We start from the raw sequence: 20,836 nt of genomic DNA on the forward strand, positions 1-20,836 counted from the left end.
ACATAGGTTCATTAATTGATTTATCACACATTAATGTATCTTAAAAGGAAAAATTTTATCACAGTTGAAAGATTATCTGTGTTTCCTTAGTCCTGATGCCTAGGTTTGTTGGTAGGATCACGACTTCTTGTTTTCTTTGCAATATTTGTAGTTTTTTTCTGAATATGATTTGTTTATTTTCATTCATATGAGCTTGAAGGTTTTTCTTTCAGTGAGTACAGTCAGATTTGTCAGATTTAACTCCCAGCTGTAAGACTGCTGTAGCACAAGTGATGCTGTTTCATGTGTTTTACATTTTCTATTCTTGGCTAGCTCTTTCACAGATCCTTCTCTGCCTTTGTTAGCTTACATGCTTTAGTAATTTTAAGACTTGTTTTTTTTAAGACTTGTTTTTCATCCTCTCTCTCCAAAACCTGGGAAGGGCCCCTTGCAGAGCTCAGTGCAGAACTCTGTTCGTAGCTGCCTTTCAATCAGTTCCAGAGGCAGTTCTGGAACCAGAAGCCTGGGAGGAATAGGACACATTTTCACAGCTTCTTTTTGCCATAGCTGTGTCAGTTGAGTTGTCTGGAGCATCATTCCTACCCACACTGGCCAAACCAGCACAAAAGCGCCAGCACCTCCTTTACACCATTTTCATTGTCTGCTTGGAGTGATGTGGTTTATCCACAAGATTTCCCACCTTCTGCTCAGCCAGCATGGAGCTCCTCTGTAGACAATCAGGTCTCTCAGTGTCCTAGGTGCTAATGGCACACAGTGTATCAAGCAAGGAGTTGTCTTTGTAGTCTGCCACCCTCATGTCCTTGTGTTCCTTTGAGATTCCTGGCAACACACACAACCATCTTGGTTATTCAGGAGTCTCAAAGTCTACACAATTGCTGTTGAATGAAATAAGCTGTTTTCTGTCTCAAACAACTAAAATATTTGCAAACCAAACATTACATTGCCAAAATAAAAACTTTTTTTCATGCTGCTGTTTGGCACAGCATGTTATCACCACCTAACATCATGTATTGACTTACTGAAATATGTGGTAAGCCGTGGATGTTTTTTTCCTCTGCACCTTCTTTCTCTCACATGGCTTTTTAATTAGTGCAATACTGAACAGAATCAATGAAAGCCAGTTATTGCAGATGGGAAACAAGACCAAGATGCCATTTGGGTAAGAGGCACATGGGAGTTTTTCATTGAGACCTGAAAGCCTAAGCTTTTCCTTTTGATTTCTGTCTGAGAAGCTACTTTTCATATAAGGGAGAGAAAAAATAGTCCTGTACAGCACTGAAGAGTCCTGTACAGCACAGTGAAATATTATGCACACTGCATTGGCTGCATGTGCACCTTATTTCTCATTTTTTTAATGTTTCCTGCTCTCCTTCACAAATGATAGTTAAAACGACAAATAATCATGGTTAAATAATATAAATTTCATAAAACTACAAATAATCATGGTTAAATAATATAAATTTCAGAAAACTGAAGTGGAAGAAAGTATCAAAATCCAAGTGATATTTCCTTTGGTTTGTCATAGTTAGGGATGGAGAGAAACTTGATTTCAGTAATGAATAAATGAGTTGTAATTCATGGTGATGCTAAGCAACAACATTTTAAATGTTAAAGCATGTTGTTGACCTTCAAGCCTGAGCTGGGAACTTATAAAGTTCAAAGTGCTGGGGAGCATAGTGGAACAAAGCATTTCCCAGGAATTATTTTCAAAGAACTTTACAAAAAATCTTGATCTCGTAATATAGTGGATTAACAAGACTCATGTAATAAAACTATTGCATGGAAAAAATATATAATTTTATAAACATAACAAAGGAATGCTACAAAATGCTTGCAGGTTTTGAGATGTTAAAAAACAGTAATATTTGCCCTTACTGAAATGTCAAATACTGTGTCACAACAAAAGGAGGTATCATTTTAGCTGTCAGGAGAAAAATCAGTATGAACAAGAGGTTAGTGCCTGAAGAACTGGCACACCTTTTTTTTTTCAGGGCACATCCTTTCTGATACTAGGAAATCTCTAGACCTGTAATGTTACAAACATAGTAAGTAGGCTAGTTAATTTGTATTCATTTTGAGGGATTATTAGATCTAACCTTTAGCCTTACATTTCTGCTTCTTGGTTATCTAAGCCAGTCTGCTCTTGTTCTGTGATCAGTTTAGCAGGAAAAGAAAATTTTTTTTTCCTCCTACAGCATCTCATCTGTGCCCATTTCTGTGAACACTCTTTTTTGACATTGCCTTTTGACCTTAATCTAAAAGCCTTAATTTACAAAATATTGAAAAGCTCCAAAAGTCTGTGAAACCAATTATCTTTACCCTAGGAGTCTTCATATCATTAGTCTTTAAGTCAGGTTAATCCATGTTTGTAAAAGCACTTAACCTAGATTTTTGGTCCATGTTTTGGGATCTTGAATACTTCTAAAGACCTACTGTATAGCCCCATTAATTATTTTTTTAAAGGTTTCATCTTTGCATCCAGAAACACATCATGATGATATTTACTACTAGCTTTTTTTTTTACATTATATGCACATTTCTGTTTTGTTTGTTCAGATCACACTTTCATGCTTTCTTTTCTATCATTTAGGTGCAAAAGGTGCAAGAGGATTCCCAGGTGATCCAGGTCCAATGGGTTTTCCAGGGCTAAATGGTACACGAGGTGATCCAGGTCGGGAAGGATTCCCAGGTCCTCCAGGTATCTTGAAATAATTATTCATTCTTTATACACTTTTGACCTTTTACTGAAGTCACTTAAACACAAATACTTGATTCTAGGTAGATTTTTACTTATCTTCCTTTCTACATTGAATCAATAAGCCATTAGACAAAAATATTACTTTTCAAATCCAGAAGTATTTCTTGCAACTTCCATAATGATGAAAAAATTCATAGATGCCAACCTTTTACAATCTGCTTTATTGTTCAAAATTATAAATGTGACGGTCAAAATTAATGAAATTCTCATAAAGAAATTCAATAACAAGATGTTTTAGATTCCAAGTGCATTTTACTCATAATGATGATGAAGAAAGGAAGAAAATAATAGTATTAGTGCTTCCATTTAATTATTTCCAACATTTGTATAAATGAGCCTGTGTGTGTGCCACTGCATACGTGATTCATTCAGTGGCACACACATCCAAGCTGCAGTAGGTGTGTATGTTCACAAATCATCAGTCAGTCCATCAGGAATTACAGGAATTATCTCCAGAAACTACCACTTCCCTGTGGTTGACCAAGTTTACTTGGTCAGAGAAATGGGTAGAGTTGTTTGGGGTTTTTTCTGTACCCCATTACAGAAGCCATTGATGCGACTTAATTTATGAGCTCTCTGGAAATTTTTTTGAGAGATCCGATTTCAAAGTCCTAAATCCTCACAGATTCTGAAGTGCTGCAAAACTTCCCAAGTCCATTGCCAGGGGGTGCTTTGCCCTCAGGCAGCACATGGCCTAACAGGGTTCTCTGGACTCATCTACAGCATCTGTAGTAGCAACAGAGAAAGCAAAAGAAGAGCTGGTGCATGTCCTGGTGCATCAAGGGATGCATCATACAACATGGCTCTGTGCAGCATAGGACAGGACCACGAACCTCTGTCTCCCCTGGTAAGCCCCACAGAGTACTCTGATTGCTAAATTAGGGCTCTCATATGGCTCCCAGGCCACAGGGAGCAATCCCCTGCAGTTTTCCATGCTATCTTTCACCAATGCTTGGGCTTAACTTTCAGTCCAGCTCCAGTTTTCCAGTGCACAAGAAGCCTTTACCTTGTCATTTGTGGTGATGGGAACATCATGTTGGTACTTCTAGGATTTGAACTTCAACATTTGTAGTGAACTCTGTGATGCCTAGTCTCTGTTTTATTTATAGGTTTCACTGGACCTAGGGGAGACAGAGGCCCAAATGGGCTACCTGGACTGCAGGGACACCCAGGACTTACAGGAAAATCCGGAGCTCCAGGAGCACCAGGACCGAAGGGCCTTCCTGGTGACGTTTTTGGAGCAGCAGCAGGGGCCCGAGGGGATGTCGGCCTCCCCGGCTTTCCAGGGCTGAAAGGTGCACCAGGAGATCAAGGAGTACCAGGAACTAGAGGTAACAGCTTCTTCTAATAAAGCAAGGTTTGCCTAAGAGTTGATACAAATGCAGCCAAATTGCAGGGATGTGAGAGTAGGAAGAAACCATGTTAGGATGCGCCAGAGGTACTGATGACCTCACTATCAATTCCCAGTGCCTGATGATCTCCTAGTCTTTCCACTTCTGTGTCAGCTGTTGCCAACATGCCTGGCTCCTCTGAACACTTTCTGGAGATCCATTGCTTATGTTCAGCTGTCCTTCACACTGCTGTACATGAAATCAACTACAGGAGGATAGCAGAGAACCAGACTTTGCTCATCCTTGTCGCTTTCAGATGTACTGCTAATTTTTTTTCCTGTAGTTAAGGGAATGGTGATGTTGCTATTATCCTCAATTTTCATTTACATACAGCAATAATACTGAGATTTTTTCCCATACCAAAAATGTCTGGGTCTTGCATGGCTTTGCTGATCAGCACTTTGCAGTAGTGCTGAATTTGTAAATTTTAGCTAAGAGGACATTGAGTAAGGTAACTGCTAATAAGCTATTTTACCTTGTCAGTCTTTGGGCACTCACAAATAGGAAAAAGATAATATTATATACTTATTTATAACTTCAGGGTGTTCATTTTCATTTGTTATTTCACAGACCATAAAAAATACCCTAAAATCCCTGCAGAAAACAGTGTTTCTCAACAAAATCTGATTTTTTCACTCTCTCAACTCTGTGAAGTGCTTTCAAAAGCACATATGGGAATTTAGCATACTCTTCTACATGGTTTCAATTGCATTTGGACCTATAATTAAATTTAGGACTGCTGAGTACCCCCTTCCCCTGTGTGGAACTGAGAAAAGAGTAGTAATTGTATGACTAGCTCAAAGCAAAGTTTATCACAGGAACTAGTTTTGGATATCTTTCTCATGATTTTTGATGAAAATAAATAAAGAATAGCATCATCTCAGAGTTACTTGAAGTGAGGAGAGCTGGTTTCACCTGCAGTAGAGCCCCAGAGTGAATGAAAAGGATGAAAGCAGCTCTGTGGCCTTTAACAAGTTTGAGGAAAGGCAGAAAACATCACTAACATCTCTGAAGAGGAGACAAAATCCAATTTTGTTTGAAAAAAAATAATACGGTGTGACTTTGCACCCTCTTTGTAAGCATTTTTGTAGAACTAAGTTGCCAATAGTAAAAAAATACAGTGAAAATAAAAATCATTACTAGTTTGTCTATTCTTTATTTATTTTACAGTTCTGACAGAATGGCTCCAAATAGCATGTGAATTTTTCTACAAGTATGATTTTTTTTTAATTTTACACGAAATAACTGGGGATTCCTTTAAACCATATTTTCCACTTAGAATAACAAACTAAAGTCTGTATGCTGTTATTGAGAAAACCCACTTTAAATGACCACAGTTATGAAGCTCTTATAACTACAGTCAAGCCAATGAACCTGCACTGATGTAAAACCTGAAGAAAGAGAAGGAGATCCACTTGACCTGGATTTTAAATGCCATGTACTATTTGTATGCTGCTGCTTCTCCAATCTGAATAAAAAGCGGGCATTATCTTTTTAAAACTTAACACCCTCTTTACTGGGTTATGGTAGAGTCATAATTTTTCACCCAGTGCATGTAGTCAAAATTAGGGCCTTTTTGCTTAGGAATTTGTATCAGTCTTACAGAAATGCCTTGTAATGACCTTACATGAAAATTTCTAAACAATAACACAGATCCCACCATCTGTCTGTAATGTTACTTTTCCTGCATATAAAATTTTTTTCATAAGATACATAGCATTATTTCAGTGGTTCAGTCAGCTGCTTGATTCAGTTCTTACTAAGATATATGTGACAGGGAGATCAGGAATAACAGAATTATTGGGATTAAAATAGAAAGATTGGGATTAAAACTGAAAGAGACCTGCATGTATATCCATGTGGTGCCAAATCATTACCATTCATTTGAAATAGTCAATCAACCTATGTGATGCAAATTTTGAGATCATTGCTCATAACATCAATTATTTTAAATCTAAAGACCAGTCCTTTAATTTGCTTTTCCTATTCTCAATGAATTTTCAAAAGAAAAACACACCCTGGAAGCCGAGGGTGTACACAGAAGAAATATATAAAAACATGTTCTCTACATGTGATGATCTCTAATGCATAATTTTGGTCTTTTAGGAGCGGATGGTAGCCCAGGTTCGCCAGGACCCAAAGGAGATCCAGGGCCACAAGGTCTCCCTGGTTTGATGGGATTACCAGGAACACCAGGAACACGTGGATTCCCAGGTCCACCAGGAAACCGTGGGCCAGATGGTGGCCCTGGCTCTCAAGGACCTCTTGGTGAGGAAGTAGTGCAGTCCTGTGTCATTCCTCTTGCTAGCCCTCTGTGGCAGGGCAACTGTAAGGTTTCCCCAGCACAGAGTTAAAGTTTGGGGATGATCTTCACAGGCAGAGCTGCTGCTTTTCTTTCTGTAGCCACCTACCATGTCAGGTCAGAGCTGGCTGCTGGCAGACTGGAGAAAGGAAGCCACCAAATGAGTCTAGGCTTATGGAAAAGGGGCTTAATTCTTGAATTAAAGAGGAGGGGAAGGTCCTGTCGCAAGTGGTGTGGGACCAAACTGATAGCGAGGCTGGTTCATGTTGATGAGCTACTTTATCTTTACAATAATTTCTGCAATTCTTGGATGAAAAAATCCTGATTTCTCCACTTTGATATGAAGTTGGTAGGACAACAATTTTCTCCCTCTTGAGCTACTGTGTACGAAAGCATCATCTATATCCAAACCTTCTTTACTCTCCCTGTTCTCACATTTACACAACAGGTCCACCTGGTGCTAGGGGAGAAGATGGTGAGCAAGGTTTTCCTGGCCCCGTGGGCCTGAAGGGTCTATCTGGTGACAAAGGTGACATGGGTCACACGGGACTGCCAGGTATACGTGGTATGACTGGTCCCCCTGGCATAAGTGGAATGGATGGCTTTCCAGGAGATAAAGGTGAGCTCTGAACTGCTGCTTTGAAAGCAGTGGTTGATTAAAGCTTTTCTGTGCAGACATGAACCAGACATATTCTCTGCTGGTCTCCCTCTATTTCAATCACTAGAATTAGGATCATGTGCCTAATACATTCCAAAATCACTGCCTGTTTTCCACTGTGTTGGACTTGGCACAGTGCTAGCTTGTGATATGCAGCCCTATTTAGAAGAGCAATGGCTGTTTTATTTCTCATTTTAAAAAATACACAGTATTTGCCGTTTTCTCTCTAAAAGTCTTCCCTTCATCCTAGTCCCGTTGGTCCTCAGTAAATTTAAGAGATGTTTCTCCAAACATTGGTTTCAAAGTTTTTTAAAGCTGGGAGCTGTGAACTGAGCAATGCCAGACACAGGACCTCAATAGTAACTTTAGGACACTGATGTTATGTTGAGGATGTGAGATGCTCACCTACCAGCCACAAGAAAACACATCTGTGTAATGCACATTGCCTACACCACACAGGAAGTTTCAACAGGGTTCATCTCCACGTGAAGCCAAGCTGAGCACAAAGCATGCTTAAAAACGCGCATTGCAATTCCATCAGTCGGAAGGACGGGACGAGACTAGCTCTGAGATCAGCTCTCATTTGAGAGAAATTAAGATCTGTTTGTTAGCATTACCCATGTAACATAGCATTCTCTTGTTTAGAAAAGAGAAGTAGGGGAATTTTTTGTGAGCTAGGACCAGCCAGTCCTAGACCCATGATTTGTATCCATACATATAGACCAGGCTGACTACAAGCCTTGTGTGGAACTAGGTACATATCTCAAGCCCATCTCTAGGAGAGGGGTTGTACTGATCTCTCAGAAGAAGGCAGTGAGTTCTGGTCATCTCCACAACACCTCCTCTTGGCCACTTGAGGCAGGTTTGTGTACTCCTGAGAGCAGACTACCTCAGGAGCTCTACTACCTCTTAGAGAGCTTGGGTGCCTGCTCCAGACCCACAGATTGCTGTAGGCATCAAGGCACCCAAAAAATAGGTACTGCTGCACAAAAGTTTTCATACCATTTTAATCATGTGTTGCTGGTTCATATTTACTTAATTTGCAGAAATCTGAGTGAAGTAACACTTCTCTTCCCCTTCTTTCTTAAAGGCTTGAAAGGTTCACCCGGCATTGATGGTTTCAAAGGCATGACAGGCCTAAAAGGAAGACCAGGCATCAAGGGAATCAAAGGAGAATTTGGCCCACTTGGGGCTCAGGGAGATAAAGGCTCACAGGGTGCACGTGGCTTCAAAGGTATTTGCTTATGGGTGGTACTAGTGTGTTTGCTCTTCACATCTGCAGAACTATTTTACAAAGAAGACACATTTTTCACATGTTAAATTTAGCTCAGACATTCCTCCATCTATTTCATACATGGGCCTCTGGCCAAGAGGGCTGGATTTTAGACTCAGAGAAAGGTTGCTTCTTTACACACTTAGGCTGGAGACAAATATCTTATTACTCATCTGAACTCAGATAGTGGCACCCCTGTGCAGAAGTCATGAGAGCATTTTCCCAGGAAGCATAGGCAGCGTAAGATGCTTGGGGGAGAATATTTACATTTTTCTCCAGTTGCACTGTAAAGACAGTTAAATATTCAGAAAAACAGGCAATTAAGTAGTTAAAATTAAGTAGTTAAAAGTCACAAACATTATTAAAAGCTTAAAAGTCACAAACCTTCAGCCGGTATTATTGTTGGTAAAATGAAAACTGTAACTCAGTCCTCTTTTGATTACACACAATTGCCTTTAAATAAATGTTTTGCCACAAGACCAAAATGTTCCTCCTAGGGACCCTGAGATTGGTATTTTTTTAAAAGTGTCTGCAATTCAGAGGTTGCAGAATCCCAGCAACAGTCTCAGCAAAAGACATGTGTGAAAACAGCCCCTGTGAAGAGAAGTGCAAATACACTTCTTGTTGAAGAAATGTGAGACAGTGCATAATCATAGGAGACAAGTCTGAGTTACTGGCCTGTCTCTGCACCCCACAAAGAACTAAAGATACTCATAGAGTCTGTGTGGGTCCCTTCTTCTGATTTACTGATCAGAAGATTACTGATATCACTTACTGATATCACCAGTAATGATAAAGTCAAGAAAATGAACACTATAGCTGGTAACAAATCCAAACTCTTTCTTTTGCCCAAGGCTTTTTGATTGAGAATTTCCTTTGCACTAGAACTAAACTACTTTTCTGTGCTTTTGTGCTTCTTGGGTTTTTTAATAAACCATGATTTTGGGGCTTTTTGTATAAAAACATGATTCCTAACTGATCTACTGAGAGATAAATTATCTATCACAGAGGAGTCTGGGTCCAACTCCCAGGATTTTATGTACAAAAGTTTAACTCAGTTTTCATGTTTTCTTAAGCGTGACTCTTCCACTGCCATGTTGTATTGACACAGGTTACTTTTCATGCAAGTGCATTTTCTGTAGCTTGTGGAAGGTCATTCCTTTTTCCTAATTCACTCTTCTGTTCACTTTTTCTGACCATGCTGCTGACTAGCATTTTGTAACGTGGTTGGGCTTTTTACCCTTTAGGTGACCGTGGGGATCAAGGCCCCCCAGGAGACCCTCCAAAGCTCATGCCCAGCATGATGATGGAAGTTAAAGGTGAAAAAGGAGATGTTGGAGAAAGGGGCACAAAGGGATTCTTTGGCTTAAAAGGTCAGTGATCATAGTAAAACAAAGCAAGCGCATTCAGAACTCTCGTTTAGTACTTTTTCTCAGCTACCAAATTAAATATTCCATGCTCATTGTACCACTTGGCTGCAGCCTTCCCAGCAAGGTCTCTGACAGCAGAAACTGAGCTCCTGGATGCATTTCACAGAGTCACCCCCAAGGAAAGCTTTGAGGGATGATGTCTCTGTGTGTGTGTGTGTGTGTGTGTGTGTGTGTGTGTGTGTGTGTGTGTGTGTGTGTTTGCCTTGTACAGCACCTTGTGGTCCCATGTTTCGAGAAGAAGGTAGTAGGAAAACTAGTAGCAGGAAACCTTCTTACACACAAGCCTGCATGTCAGTCTTCCCTTATTTATTTTTCTTCTTCCATGCCTGCAGGTAGCAAGGGAATGCCAGGCCTTCCTGGAAAGACAGGATCCCCAGGGTCCCCTGGGCATCCCAGCTACGTGGCTGGTGTGAAAGGAGACATTGGCGCGAAAGGGCTGACAGGTGTGAAAGGGTATCCTGGTCCTGCTGGTTCTCCTGGCATCAGAGGCTTCCCTGGCACCACAGGAGTCAGGGTGAGTTCATGCACATAAGGGAATAAGGGTGTCCTTGTGCTGCTGGCATTCAGCTTCTCAGGAAGTGGCCTTCACCCCTTGAAATTTTGCCGAACACCAGCAGTGCAAAGATAAAAATGCCATAAGCATTGAATGAATAGATCAAATACTTTTGCTTGCTCCCTCCAACATTCATCAGGCAGAGTAATTTCTTTTCTCATTGTGAGACATCCAAATTTCATATGCTGGCATTTTGCCAGTGAGGACCCAGATGGTTCCTTCTAGATCTTTGATCCTGTTGCCACAGCTGCTGGTAAAAATTATTCTCAGTATTGGGCTTATTTTTCTCTTTGTCCCAGGACTTAATCGTATCACTGCCAAAAGTTACTGTCACTTACCTAACAGTAAAAGAGCCTAAGAATCTTAGCTTCTAGAGGGCAATTCATTGTAATTCACTCTGGCTGCAAAATAAGTTACACTGGAAGAAATAAAAGCTTAGAAAAGACCTGACAGTAGATTCATAGACATCATTTATTTGAGACAAAAACTATGTTCCTTTCTCAGATTCTCTTTGCCTTCAGATTTCAGTAAGATTTTTTTTTAACCAAGGACTGCAGGACTATTATGGTTTAACCTCAGCCAGAATCTAAGCCCCGCCTGGTCACTTGCTCCCCCACACATCCCCAACAGGATGGGGAGAAGAAAATTGGAAGGGTAAAAGTGAGAGAACTTGTGGATAAGAACAGTTTTAGAATTGAAATAAACTACAATAATGATAAATAATTATAGTAGTAATAATAATAATCATAATATAACAATGATAGATAAATAAAACCCAAGAAAGACAAGTGATACAAATGAAAACTATTGCCCACCACCCACTGGCTGATGCCCAGCCAATCCCCAAGCATTGTTACCCCCCAGTCCACCATGCCCCCTGCCTCATATGCTGAGCATGAGGCCACAGAGTGTGGGATATCCATTGGGTCAGTTGGGATCAGCTGTCCCAGTTGTGTCCCCTCCCACATCCCTGCGCACCCCCAGCCTGCTCACCGGCACAGAGGAGTGACAAGCAAAAAATGTCCTGACACAGTGTAAGCACAGTTCAGTAGGAATGAAAACATCCCTGTGTTATCAACAGTGTCTCTAGCACAAATCCAAAACACAATCCTGTACTGGCTACTGTGAAAAAAAAATAATTCTGCCCCAGCCAATATCAGCACAAGGACTCACTGCTATATATGCATAATGGGATGTCCTCAATTTTTAACTTAAGCCTTTGCAAACATAACTTGTCCCTTGGTTGGTACTGATTTAGATTAACAGACTGCTGCCATGTTACTCTATAAAGTACTACAGAAACTCAAAAGTGGTGCTTTTAATAGCCTTTTTTTAGTATTTCCAATGTCAGCTGCTTGGAAGATTGAATAAATCCTCATCTTCACTAACTGATGCTTGTTTTCAATCATATAATAGGGAGAAAAGGGCATTCCAGGAATTTCAGGCCATTTTGGTACTCCTGGCTCACATGGAGAAATAGGTGAGTTTGTTCTCTTATCTGAGTACTCTCTGTATTCATCACCTATCAAATACTTGACATTGAGTTCTGAGGGGTCTCAGTGTGTCTTCAATCTCAGAGTCTTTCTACAGTCTTACAGAATGATATTGTTAGTGTGGAAGGCTCTAAAAAGGTTAATACTGTTAATTTCATGTAACATGTGCTGTCCATGGATAAATCCATCTGTGGCAAGGAGGGAGGCTCTTCCAGACACTTTTTTTGCTCTCTTTAATTTACTTCTCTTTTATTCTACAAAGATAATAGTTGCAGAATTTTGCCTCTGAAGTTGCAATTCCTTTGAAACAACAGGAAGTACTGTTTAAATTAAAGCCTTACCACTCATGTGTTCATTTTTGTTTGAAATAGGTGATCGGGGAGATACTATAAACTTACCAGGAATGCCAGGCCTGAAAGGGGAAGTTGGTGTGCCAGGCTTAACAGGTATTAATTTCACAGTTGCTCTCTGAATGTATTTCTTTTCACATACCAAAGTTCCCAGAGGAAGGGAGGGGGAGCTTTCTATGGGCTTTTGATGGCTCTTGAACCTGTGTTGTTATGACAGCTCCTGGAGAGGTTCATCTTTTCTTTATTGAAATTAATATGTCTTACATTTACCTCTTCAACTGAAAATACCATTATAGCAGTAAACATCATCACTGGCAACTCCAGTAAACATTTCTATATAATTTGTTTTGCTGTTGATGACAAAAAGAGCATTATCATGCCATGATTATAGAAGGTGGGATAGCAAAGTCTTCTCGATTTTGGATTGAGTTGTTAGGTAGTATATTAAATTTCCCTGTACATGCAGCACACTTGAACATCAGTGTCATATTCCACATAATTTGGGGAGCACTTTTAAAAACAAATTTAATGATCATTTGGCCAGAGGACTGTTCATGCTCCCAGATTATGTAAGCACCCTGACTAGAAGAATGTCTTTATGTGGCAAGACCAGGACCCATTCAGTAGCAAAGTTCATGTTATGCTTGTTTGCTTAAAAGAACATCAAAGGAATTAAAAGAACATACTGGTTTTGTGGTTTTCCAGGCATAAGAGGAGGTGTGGGACCAAAAGGAGAAGGTGGTGATCCTGGTTTCCCTGGAATTGAAGGCCTCAAGGGCACGCAGGGTGTCCCTGGCTCTGTGGGACAGGAAGGTAAAATATTCTTTTTAACACTCCGAAGAATAACATTGTTTAAGAGGAAAAAGAAAAATATTCTTTCCATCAAAAGAAAGTAATTAAGTTTTCAATATGCTCATCATTCTGTAAATTGGTGAGGAGCAGTGGCAAGGATGTGGAACTCACAGCAGAAATTAAGAAGAAATTGCAAAAACCCAACTCTACTTGATACCAGTTTTTCCTTTTCTATAGCAACCATGTGTCCAGTCAAAGTGTTTTATTGCTGGCATACTCAGGTATTCTAATGTCTCAATACTACTAGGAGTAGGCTTTTCAATGACCTTTCCTGCCATAAATTAAATCAGTATCTCCCAGGACACAGTTACAGAGCCTTTCTTTGAGCCAGGCTCATGGGCCCACTGTACAAGAGAAGCCAAGTCAGGTTCAGCTGTGGCTGGATCACACACTCAGGGCTCAAGAACATGTCCTATTGCAGGAGGATCATGGAAATGCTCTTTTAGAACAGTTGCTCCACACTTCTTCTCATTAGAGGGCTTAGAAACTCCAGCCAAGGCTGGAAGAGCTTCAACAGGTGCCTAACTGGGAAACATTTCTTGTCTGATCAGCTTCTCAGTGGGAAAGGCAAAACTAGTGCAGCAGAAGGGGAAAGTGACATGCACAGAAATGAAATCACTTGTAACTGGCAATAGAAGTAAAGTTATTTTATTAGGAGGAGCTTGCTGTCTTTCTGAGGCTGTCAGAAACCTGAAGTTTGTAATGAGCTGTTCTTTTATACTTTGTCTCTCCTACCTGTGCTCTCTTTGGTTTTCTCCCACTTGGATGAGCAGGGCAGTGTCATACAATGACATCAGGAAGGGAAAGTCTTCATTTTTCTGCCTGGGAGAATGAAAGTAGCACAAGTCTGTGTTTTGGTGTTGGTTTTAAGGATGCTCATGAGCAATGATTCATTGTTGTCGCGCAGGTTTGCCAGGACTGGTTGGCCCCCCAGGGCAGCAAGGAAGCCCTGGGACTCCTGGATTTACAGGTCAAAAGGGAGCTCCTGGCTGGCCTGGCTTACCAGGACAAGCAGGTATGTGTACACCTTCAGCCACTCAATCATTTCTGTGTGAACACTTGCATATGTTCTTTTGGGGTGAAGAAGAAGAAAGGGGGGTTTTGCAGTTCAGAGTGGCAGTTTCCTGTACTAAAATATTTGTTCCTCACAAAGTCCAAGTGCATTAACAATGAGATGTGGTTGCTGATTTATGGCTTCTGGTATCTTTTCAGCTCCTTTTAACTGTTGATGACCTCTTCATCTAGGAAAGCAATTTTCAAGAAACATTTTTGTTTTTCATGACAGCTAGGAAGAAAAAAAGCAATAAAAATTATTAAACATGCAGCAAGGGTAGTGATGTACAATATGAGAATATTATAATGTGGCATTAGATAGCAAGCAACGTATTTGTCCTGCATCATCACCAAAAACTTTTAACTGATTCAATATCTGGTTTCAAGAATAAATGACTTATGATTTAGACAGAATTGTGCTATGAAAATGCAGGTGATAGTTTAAAATGAAGCTGTTTGTATCACAGGATACAGAATCTCAATGGCTGCCACTTAATTCCTTTATATATTAAGGCAGCTGATGTTTTTCTACCTTTCAGCCAGGAATCTTTTAGTAAGATTCTTCTGTCTGAATCTGCCTCAAAGCTAAGCTAATCCAGTTATGAAGACTGCCTTTTTAGACAGTGAAGAGAGACAGACAGACACTTATTTTTCTGAGACTGAATAGTCCTCCAGAGCTCTGGCCATTGTCTAGCTTCAACATCATACTTACCACTTTGACAGGTACAAATAGATGGAATATATTTTACCTGTAACAATAGTAACGGTAGCTATCAGACATTTTTTTAGAGTTTTGGAGTTTTTTTAAATGACACAGAATGAATTGCTCCTGAAGACAGCTTTATTATAACCACATTTAGAGTCTACAATTATGTCATAATTGTCTTGGCTTGTGGATTTTGGAAAACTAAATGGGTATTAAAAAAACTATGGCAGCAAGACTGGAACTAATGACATGCTGCCAGATGGATCAGAGATATTTTTAAAAATATCTCTTGAGTAATGAGTTTATTGGATAAGAACAAAATTTGCCAATCACAAAACCATAGCGTGGTGTATTTAATAATAAACTTAGAGTAATTAATTCATTTGCATATAATACACCATATTTTAACATAGAATAGCATTTATTCAAGCATTTGATTTTTTTTTTGCCCAGGAATATATACAGACTAATAGAAAGCATTATGATAATCATGAATATAATTTTAAAACAGGCCAGCCTGGCTTCAGGGGAATCAGTGGACTGCATGGTTTACCAGGCACTAAGGGCTTACCAGGATCACCAGGTAAGTGAGGCTGTTACTCTGCCTGTTCAAAGGCACAACATTGTGTTCTCTTCAAGCTTGGTGAGTGAGATCTTTGTAATGCAATTTTTTAAACTGTGTCCTCCAAAGCTTTGGAATGTGCTTCATTATTGTGGGCTCTGGCAAACAATTCATACACTATGTGCAACTCCATAGGGGGATCAGAACACAACTTCAAATCATTGTTTCTTTCCTCTGATAAAGTTAAAACTTCAAGGCCTTTTTTTCTCATCATGAGCCTTTTATCCAATAAGCCGTTACAGACTCATGTATTTTGTAAATCCACATGCTCTATACATGTACTTTAGCATGCATTGTTATATGCAGAAATGTTTCAGCTTTCCTCTTCATTCTGAACAACTCAACAGGTCCAGATGGGTACGGCTCTGCAGGTTTCCCAGGTGCAGCGGGGGACAAAGGAGAAGCAGGAGAGCCAAGCAGAGTAGAAGGCAGCCGAGGACCTCCAGGCCAGAAGGGAGAGAGAGGTGTTCCAGGTCTGTGCTCCAGAGAATGAGATCCTCCTGTGACTTGTTTCTTCTGTGGGTGTTAGAGATGTCACAAAATACACTGTGGGGTAGGCAGGTGAATAGGTGAACTCCCAAAGCTGGGGAGGTCACTGTTTGGAGTTTGTGCTGCAGCTCAGCCAGCCCTTGCTCAGGATCAGCAGTGTGTATTCCCCAGTGCTGCACAGCCTGGATGCTTCCCCATCTTGTCGCACCCACTGGGCTCAGCAAGCTGCAAATGCCAGAGGCTACTCTCAGCCATCAGCTCCCCAAATATTTTTAATCGAGTTCTGGTTACACAAACGCATGATCCCTCTCTCTTTTTGTTACAAACCTGTCTATATTTCCCTTTCTCCTGAAAGCCTCACTGCCTCTCAATGTGTGATGGTCCTGCTGGCACCTAGGGGCTCTGTTCCCATACACAGTGCTTTGCTGGTGCCATCTATCCTTTGTGCAGAGTAAGCTCCAGCCCTCTGTGCTGTAACAGACTGTGCTCATCTCAGAATGGGTCACCACCTGGTTTTCACCCATCAAGAAGCCACCAGACTGATGAACAAATAAACTAATTACTTATGTTTTTTGGGGGTTTGTTTTTTAAATTTTTCAAACATTTTGGCTCTGAAAGGATTAAGGACTGACTGAGATGTAAAACCTTACCGCCTTTGCCTGCTTGGTTCTATGGTTCATACATAATCTTTTGTGTTACACTTCATTGTTACTAACATGATATGCCATCTCGAACACCATTCAGAGATTTATTATCAAGCATTCATTCATACCTCACTCATTTTTATTTGTCGCAATTTTAAACAGAAGGTCAACTTCGTAACAACTTCAATATACTTAAAAGACTAATCTGTTATTGGTAGGGCAGACTTTTGACCACTTAACAATTTTTCATCTCTAGAGAACTTCTTGGATTTGAGCTTTTGGTTTTAACTCACACCCGATAATGCTAATTGTCAGCCCTGACCCTGCAGGCACAGAAGAACAAAGCTGCCTTCCTGCCTGCTTCAGTATACCTAGGATATTTTGAGTACTTCCTATCTTGAAATAATATTTTACCTGGCAGACACAAGATTATTAGTATTCAACACAGTGAAATGTAATTAGCTACCCAGAGAGCTTTGGCAGAGGACTAATATTTGGTTCTTTAAAAAAGAAAAAACAACTTCCATGGTATCATCTGAAAAAATAAAACAGAAATCAGTGGGAACTGCAGGTGTTTTCTATTTTGAAAATCCCACTCCTTAGTCTAAGGTGAGTCATTTTAATTGCAATTGTGCATTTTCCTTGCAGTATTAATTATTTCTTTTTTTCCCTTCAGGAGTCCCAGGATCCTTTGGTATTCCTGGGCAGGAAGGATTTCCAGGGCCTCCTGGGATTTCAAATATATCAGGATATCCTGGTGATAAAGGCTCCCCAGGTCTAGATGGAGTGCCAGGTAATTCATGCAACAGCAGTCATTGTTATTTCTGTCTTGTTTCAATAAAGTAGCCCTATTAAATATAGCACTAAAATTGTTGGACAGAACTCATGGTAGATGAGATAATAGACACAGACCTCTTGAAGGCAAAAGTCAGTTCCTCCAGGTTGTCCTCATGGAAGGGTTTGATCTTCATGCAAATAACAGATTAAATAATCCAGAATTCTCTTGACAACTTTCAGAAGCATTATGCTAATCTACTATTCTAAAATCTGAGGTCTGTGGCAGACTTGCAAGTCTATTAAATAGTTTTAATCATTCACAAAATTCTCCTATGTGAAATGACCATGAAAGCTAAATTACACTGGAAAGTGTTAGCTCTTCCTTCTTAAAAATTACTGTTGCTTATTGGACTGCACAATTATTTCAAATTGCAGTGCCACTATGAAGAGCTTGTAGCAGAAGTTGTTCCACTAACATCTTTTTATGATGGATGGAAATTTTTGTGTAAACTCAGCAAAAACTTAAAACAGACAAACCAGCTGAAAACCAACAAAATGGCTAGGCTTCCAAGTTTAAAGAGGATGTTAGTTGGCCTGACTCTGCATACTGATTCCAACTCTCCAAGCAGTCAGGAGAGTGGAAACAGTAACACCATATCCCAGCCAAAATGGTGAGACAAGTGTGGCTCACTCTGACTTTGCCACATACATCTTGCAATCGTATCCTCATGTGATCCAGCCTCAAAAGGCAGCACAAGAGATGTCCCACTCAAAACCCTACATAGTAAGGGCTATTCTCTCCTCAGAAAAAAAAAGGTCCAAATGTCTTGTAAGCAGCAGAGGTAACTGAAGAGAAACCTCTTCAGTTACCTCTGGTTTAGCTTCAGGCAATAGAAAATTCTAGAAAAAGAAGCTGTTCCCATCATTCCCAAGACAGCATGAAGTACTTATTTGGTTCCAGATGTTCAACTGAGCACTAAGATACACAGAACAGTAAGTCCTTGGCTGTGAGTCAGATACTTGCTGCTCTCTGATTTCTCTCTAGCTACTTGGATAATTTAGGATGAAGCAAGGAAACACCTAGGGAAGTGGGGCATTTGCTAGTGGAGGAATTGTTCATGGAAGGCTGTATCTCAGCAGGCACCCTATTTCTGCTGAAATCTTGCTTGAGATAACATTGTTTTGTGGGAGCTTCATACTCTAATTCCTCTGCCACTGCTGCCAGCCTGAGAGCAGGAGCAGGAGTGCTGAATAAATCTGTCCGCTGCTTAAATTAAGGAAATAGAACCTGATGGGATACAGTTAGATAGTTCTGTTACTTTCCTCTGTGCCCAGATGTTAAGTATAAACAGATTACAATCTATATAATCTGTATAAACAGATTAGAATCTATATTTCCTCTAAACAGGCTATCCAGGACCACAGGGGCAGCCTGGAACACCTGCTCCACCAGGAAGCAAAGGAGAAAGTGGAGAAGCAGGTAGGACTGGAGAAATCGGCCCAAAAGGAAGTAGAGGTGATCCTGGATTATCAGGAAGTCCTGGCCTGCCTGGATTGCCTGGACCAAAAGGTAAGGACGGGAAATGCTGATTGTGGCAGGAAGCAGGGGAGCCTTCTGTGCTACAGCATCTTTAACACCATGACTTTTGCACTCACTTGATTTGTACTGAAATGCAATAATGCCACTTGTCATTTTGCATTAAAGGTCCCAGGGGTGAACAAGGTGTCATTGGCTTTATGGGCACAGTAGGATTTCCAGGTGACCTGGGACCCATTGGACCCAAGGGGGATAGAGGAGTAACAGGTAAGTGCGTGCAGTCAGATGTGTGACTCCTTCTGAAACCACTCGTTCTGCAGCTCCACAGAGCTGATCTAACTGGCCTTGCTTTGAGCAGGAGGTTCGGCTTGGTGGCCTCCAGAGTCCTCCATCCTGAATGACTCTGTGAATCCTGGGAAATTCCAGGGTCAGATGCCTGAATTTAACATGAGTAGTCAAGTTTTGGCTTTATGAATTTGACTTGTATGAGGTGCCTACTCCAAACTCAGAGCCACTTTTGCAGTCAATAAAAAGAAGGATTTATTGTCTAAATTAATCCCACAGAGTAGACAACCTGAATATTTAAAGAGAGCTTTAAAATCCATCTCTCCATCTATACCATCACGTATTTGTGTCTCTTGAAGCCCATCAAAAGATGGTGCTGCACCTGTCATGCATATGCAGCCAAGTAAGAGCAACATGTCTCTGGATGAAAGTACATTAAGGAAAAAATACAGAGTGGTTCAGTTTTTAGTTTTTTTTATCAAACTATCTCATCCTGCTTCTAATGACAGGCTTCCAGGGACCTCCAGGCTCTCCTGGGCGAGCCCCTGATCCTCCAAGGCTGGTTGCTGAGCAAGGTTCACCAGGTCCCCGTGGAAGTATCGGACCTCAGGGAAGCCCAGGAGATATGGGACCTCAGGGCCCACCAGGAGATCCAGGTAGGAATCACACATTCAGACTGAAAGCTGTTCCCCTTAGCATACTGAGGCCACCAGAGCACTGATTTGATGCTCATCTACTTTAAAGTCTGTAATCCAGAAAGGAGAGGCAATTTTTAGTCTTCCAAAGCTGAGGCTTCAGCTTTCTTTCTCCTCCTAGCATTCAGAACATAAGCAAAACAGGAAATAACTTTGGCAACACTCACAAAGCCAAAACAACATCAGATATGGATCTCATGCACATCAAGACTGAACATCTTTGGTGAAAAATGCGCATCCTTGTGAGAACACTGTCAGCTCGGGGAATAACCTAGCATCAGTGACGTGTAGAGCTGATATACTGCACCTTTTGCCATGAGCCTCATCAGAGATAAGTGGTGCCAAGAGTGAAGGATTAAGGTTGCAGGACTCATGTAGTCTTGACCCCAGCAAGCTTTTCTAATGAACTTGGTGCTTTTTGGCTGAGCAAGCACCATAGGATCTTACCTTCAGTGCAAACCCAGCAGACAGGACCAAACATACACCAGGAGAGAACACATTAACAAAGTGGGATGGGCATGTTGATATGTCTGCAGTCACTGTGCTTACAACCATTGTTGTATAAGGTTTCAGAGGCTCACCAGGAGAGCCAGGACTCCAGGGCAGGGGTGGCATTCCAGCTTCTCCTGGCTCCAGAGGGGAACAAGGAGGAATGGGATTTCAGGGTCCAGTGGGATTTGAAGGTAAGAGATATCACACAGCACTTTTTTCCTCTTTCCCATTTCTCTGCACTTCATTGCTCTGCAGTTACTACTTCACTGGAAGGAAATGAGAGGAGAGAGAGGAGGAGGCAAGAGGAGGGGGTAGGGAGCAAAAGGAAGGTGGAGGAGGGGAGGGAAAGGGAGGGGAGGAAAGTTTCTGTCTTCATAGATACTTCACAAGGGACAACTAATTAAATGTTAACAGTTACCTTAGAGCAGTATTTTCAGAATAAATTTTGATAGCTGTAAATATCAGTCCACTCATGA

At 40.8% G+C, this 20,836-nt stretch overlaps 1 protein-coding gene across 3 annotated transcripts in view; it reads left to right on the forward strand.

Annotated features, from left to right (window-relative positions):
• Positions 1–20,836, forward strand: part of COL4A2 (collagen type IV alpha 2 chain) — a 141,465-nt gene that overhangs the window by 115,529 nt on the left and 5,100 nt on the right. For all 3 annotated transcript variants that reach the window (XM_030962981.1, XM_030962973.1, XM_030962985.1), the window contains exons 28-45: positions 2,591–2,698; positions 3,868–4,089; positions 6,256–6,417; positions 6,900–7,070; positions 8,200–8,343; positions 9,630–9,755; positions 10,145–10,326; positions 11,782–11,845; positions 12,230–12,304; positions 12,914–13,021; positions 13,968–14,075; positions 15,331–15,402; positions 15,789–15,914; positions 17,251–17,367; positions 18,760–18,921; positions 19,057–19,155; positions 19,683–19,829; positions 20,435–20,551. In XM_030962981.1, coding sequence (XP_030818841.1) covers positions 2,591–2,698; positions 3,868–4,089; positions 6,256–6,417; positions 6,900–7,070; positions 8,200–8,343; positions 9,630–9,755; positions 10,145–10,326; positions 11,782–11,845; positions 12,230–12,304; positions 12,914–13,021; positions 13,968–14,075; positions 15,331–15,402; positions 15,789–15,914; positions 17,251–17,367; positions 18,760–18,921; positions 19,057–19,155; positions 19,683–19,829; positions 20,435–20,551 — 2,310 coding nt within the window. The remainder of the gene's footprint in view (positions 1–2,590; positions 2,699–3,867; positions 4,090–6,255; positions 6,418–6,899; positions 7,071–8,199; positions 8,344–9,629; positions 9,756–10,144; positions 10,327–11,781; positions 11,846–12,229; positions 12,305–12,913; positions 13,022–13,967; positions 14,076–15,330; positions 15,403–15,788; positions 15,915–17,250; positions 17,368–18,759; positions 18,922–19,056; positions 19,156–19,682; positions 19,830–20,434; positions 20,552–20,836) is intronic.

This window comes from Camarhynchus parvulus, chromosome 1 (genome assembly GCF_901933205.1).
Source record: "Camarhynchus parvulus chromosome 1, STF_HiC, whole genome shotgun sequence".
NCBI classification, from domain to species: domain Eukaryota; kingdom Metazoa; phylum Chordata; class Aves; order Passeriformes; family Thraupidae; genus Camarhynchus; species Camarhynchus parvulus.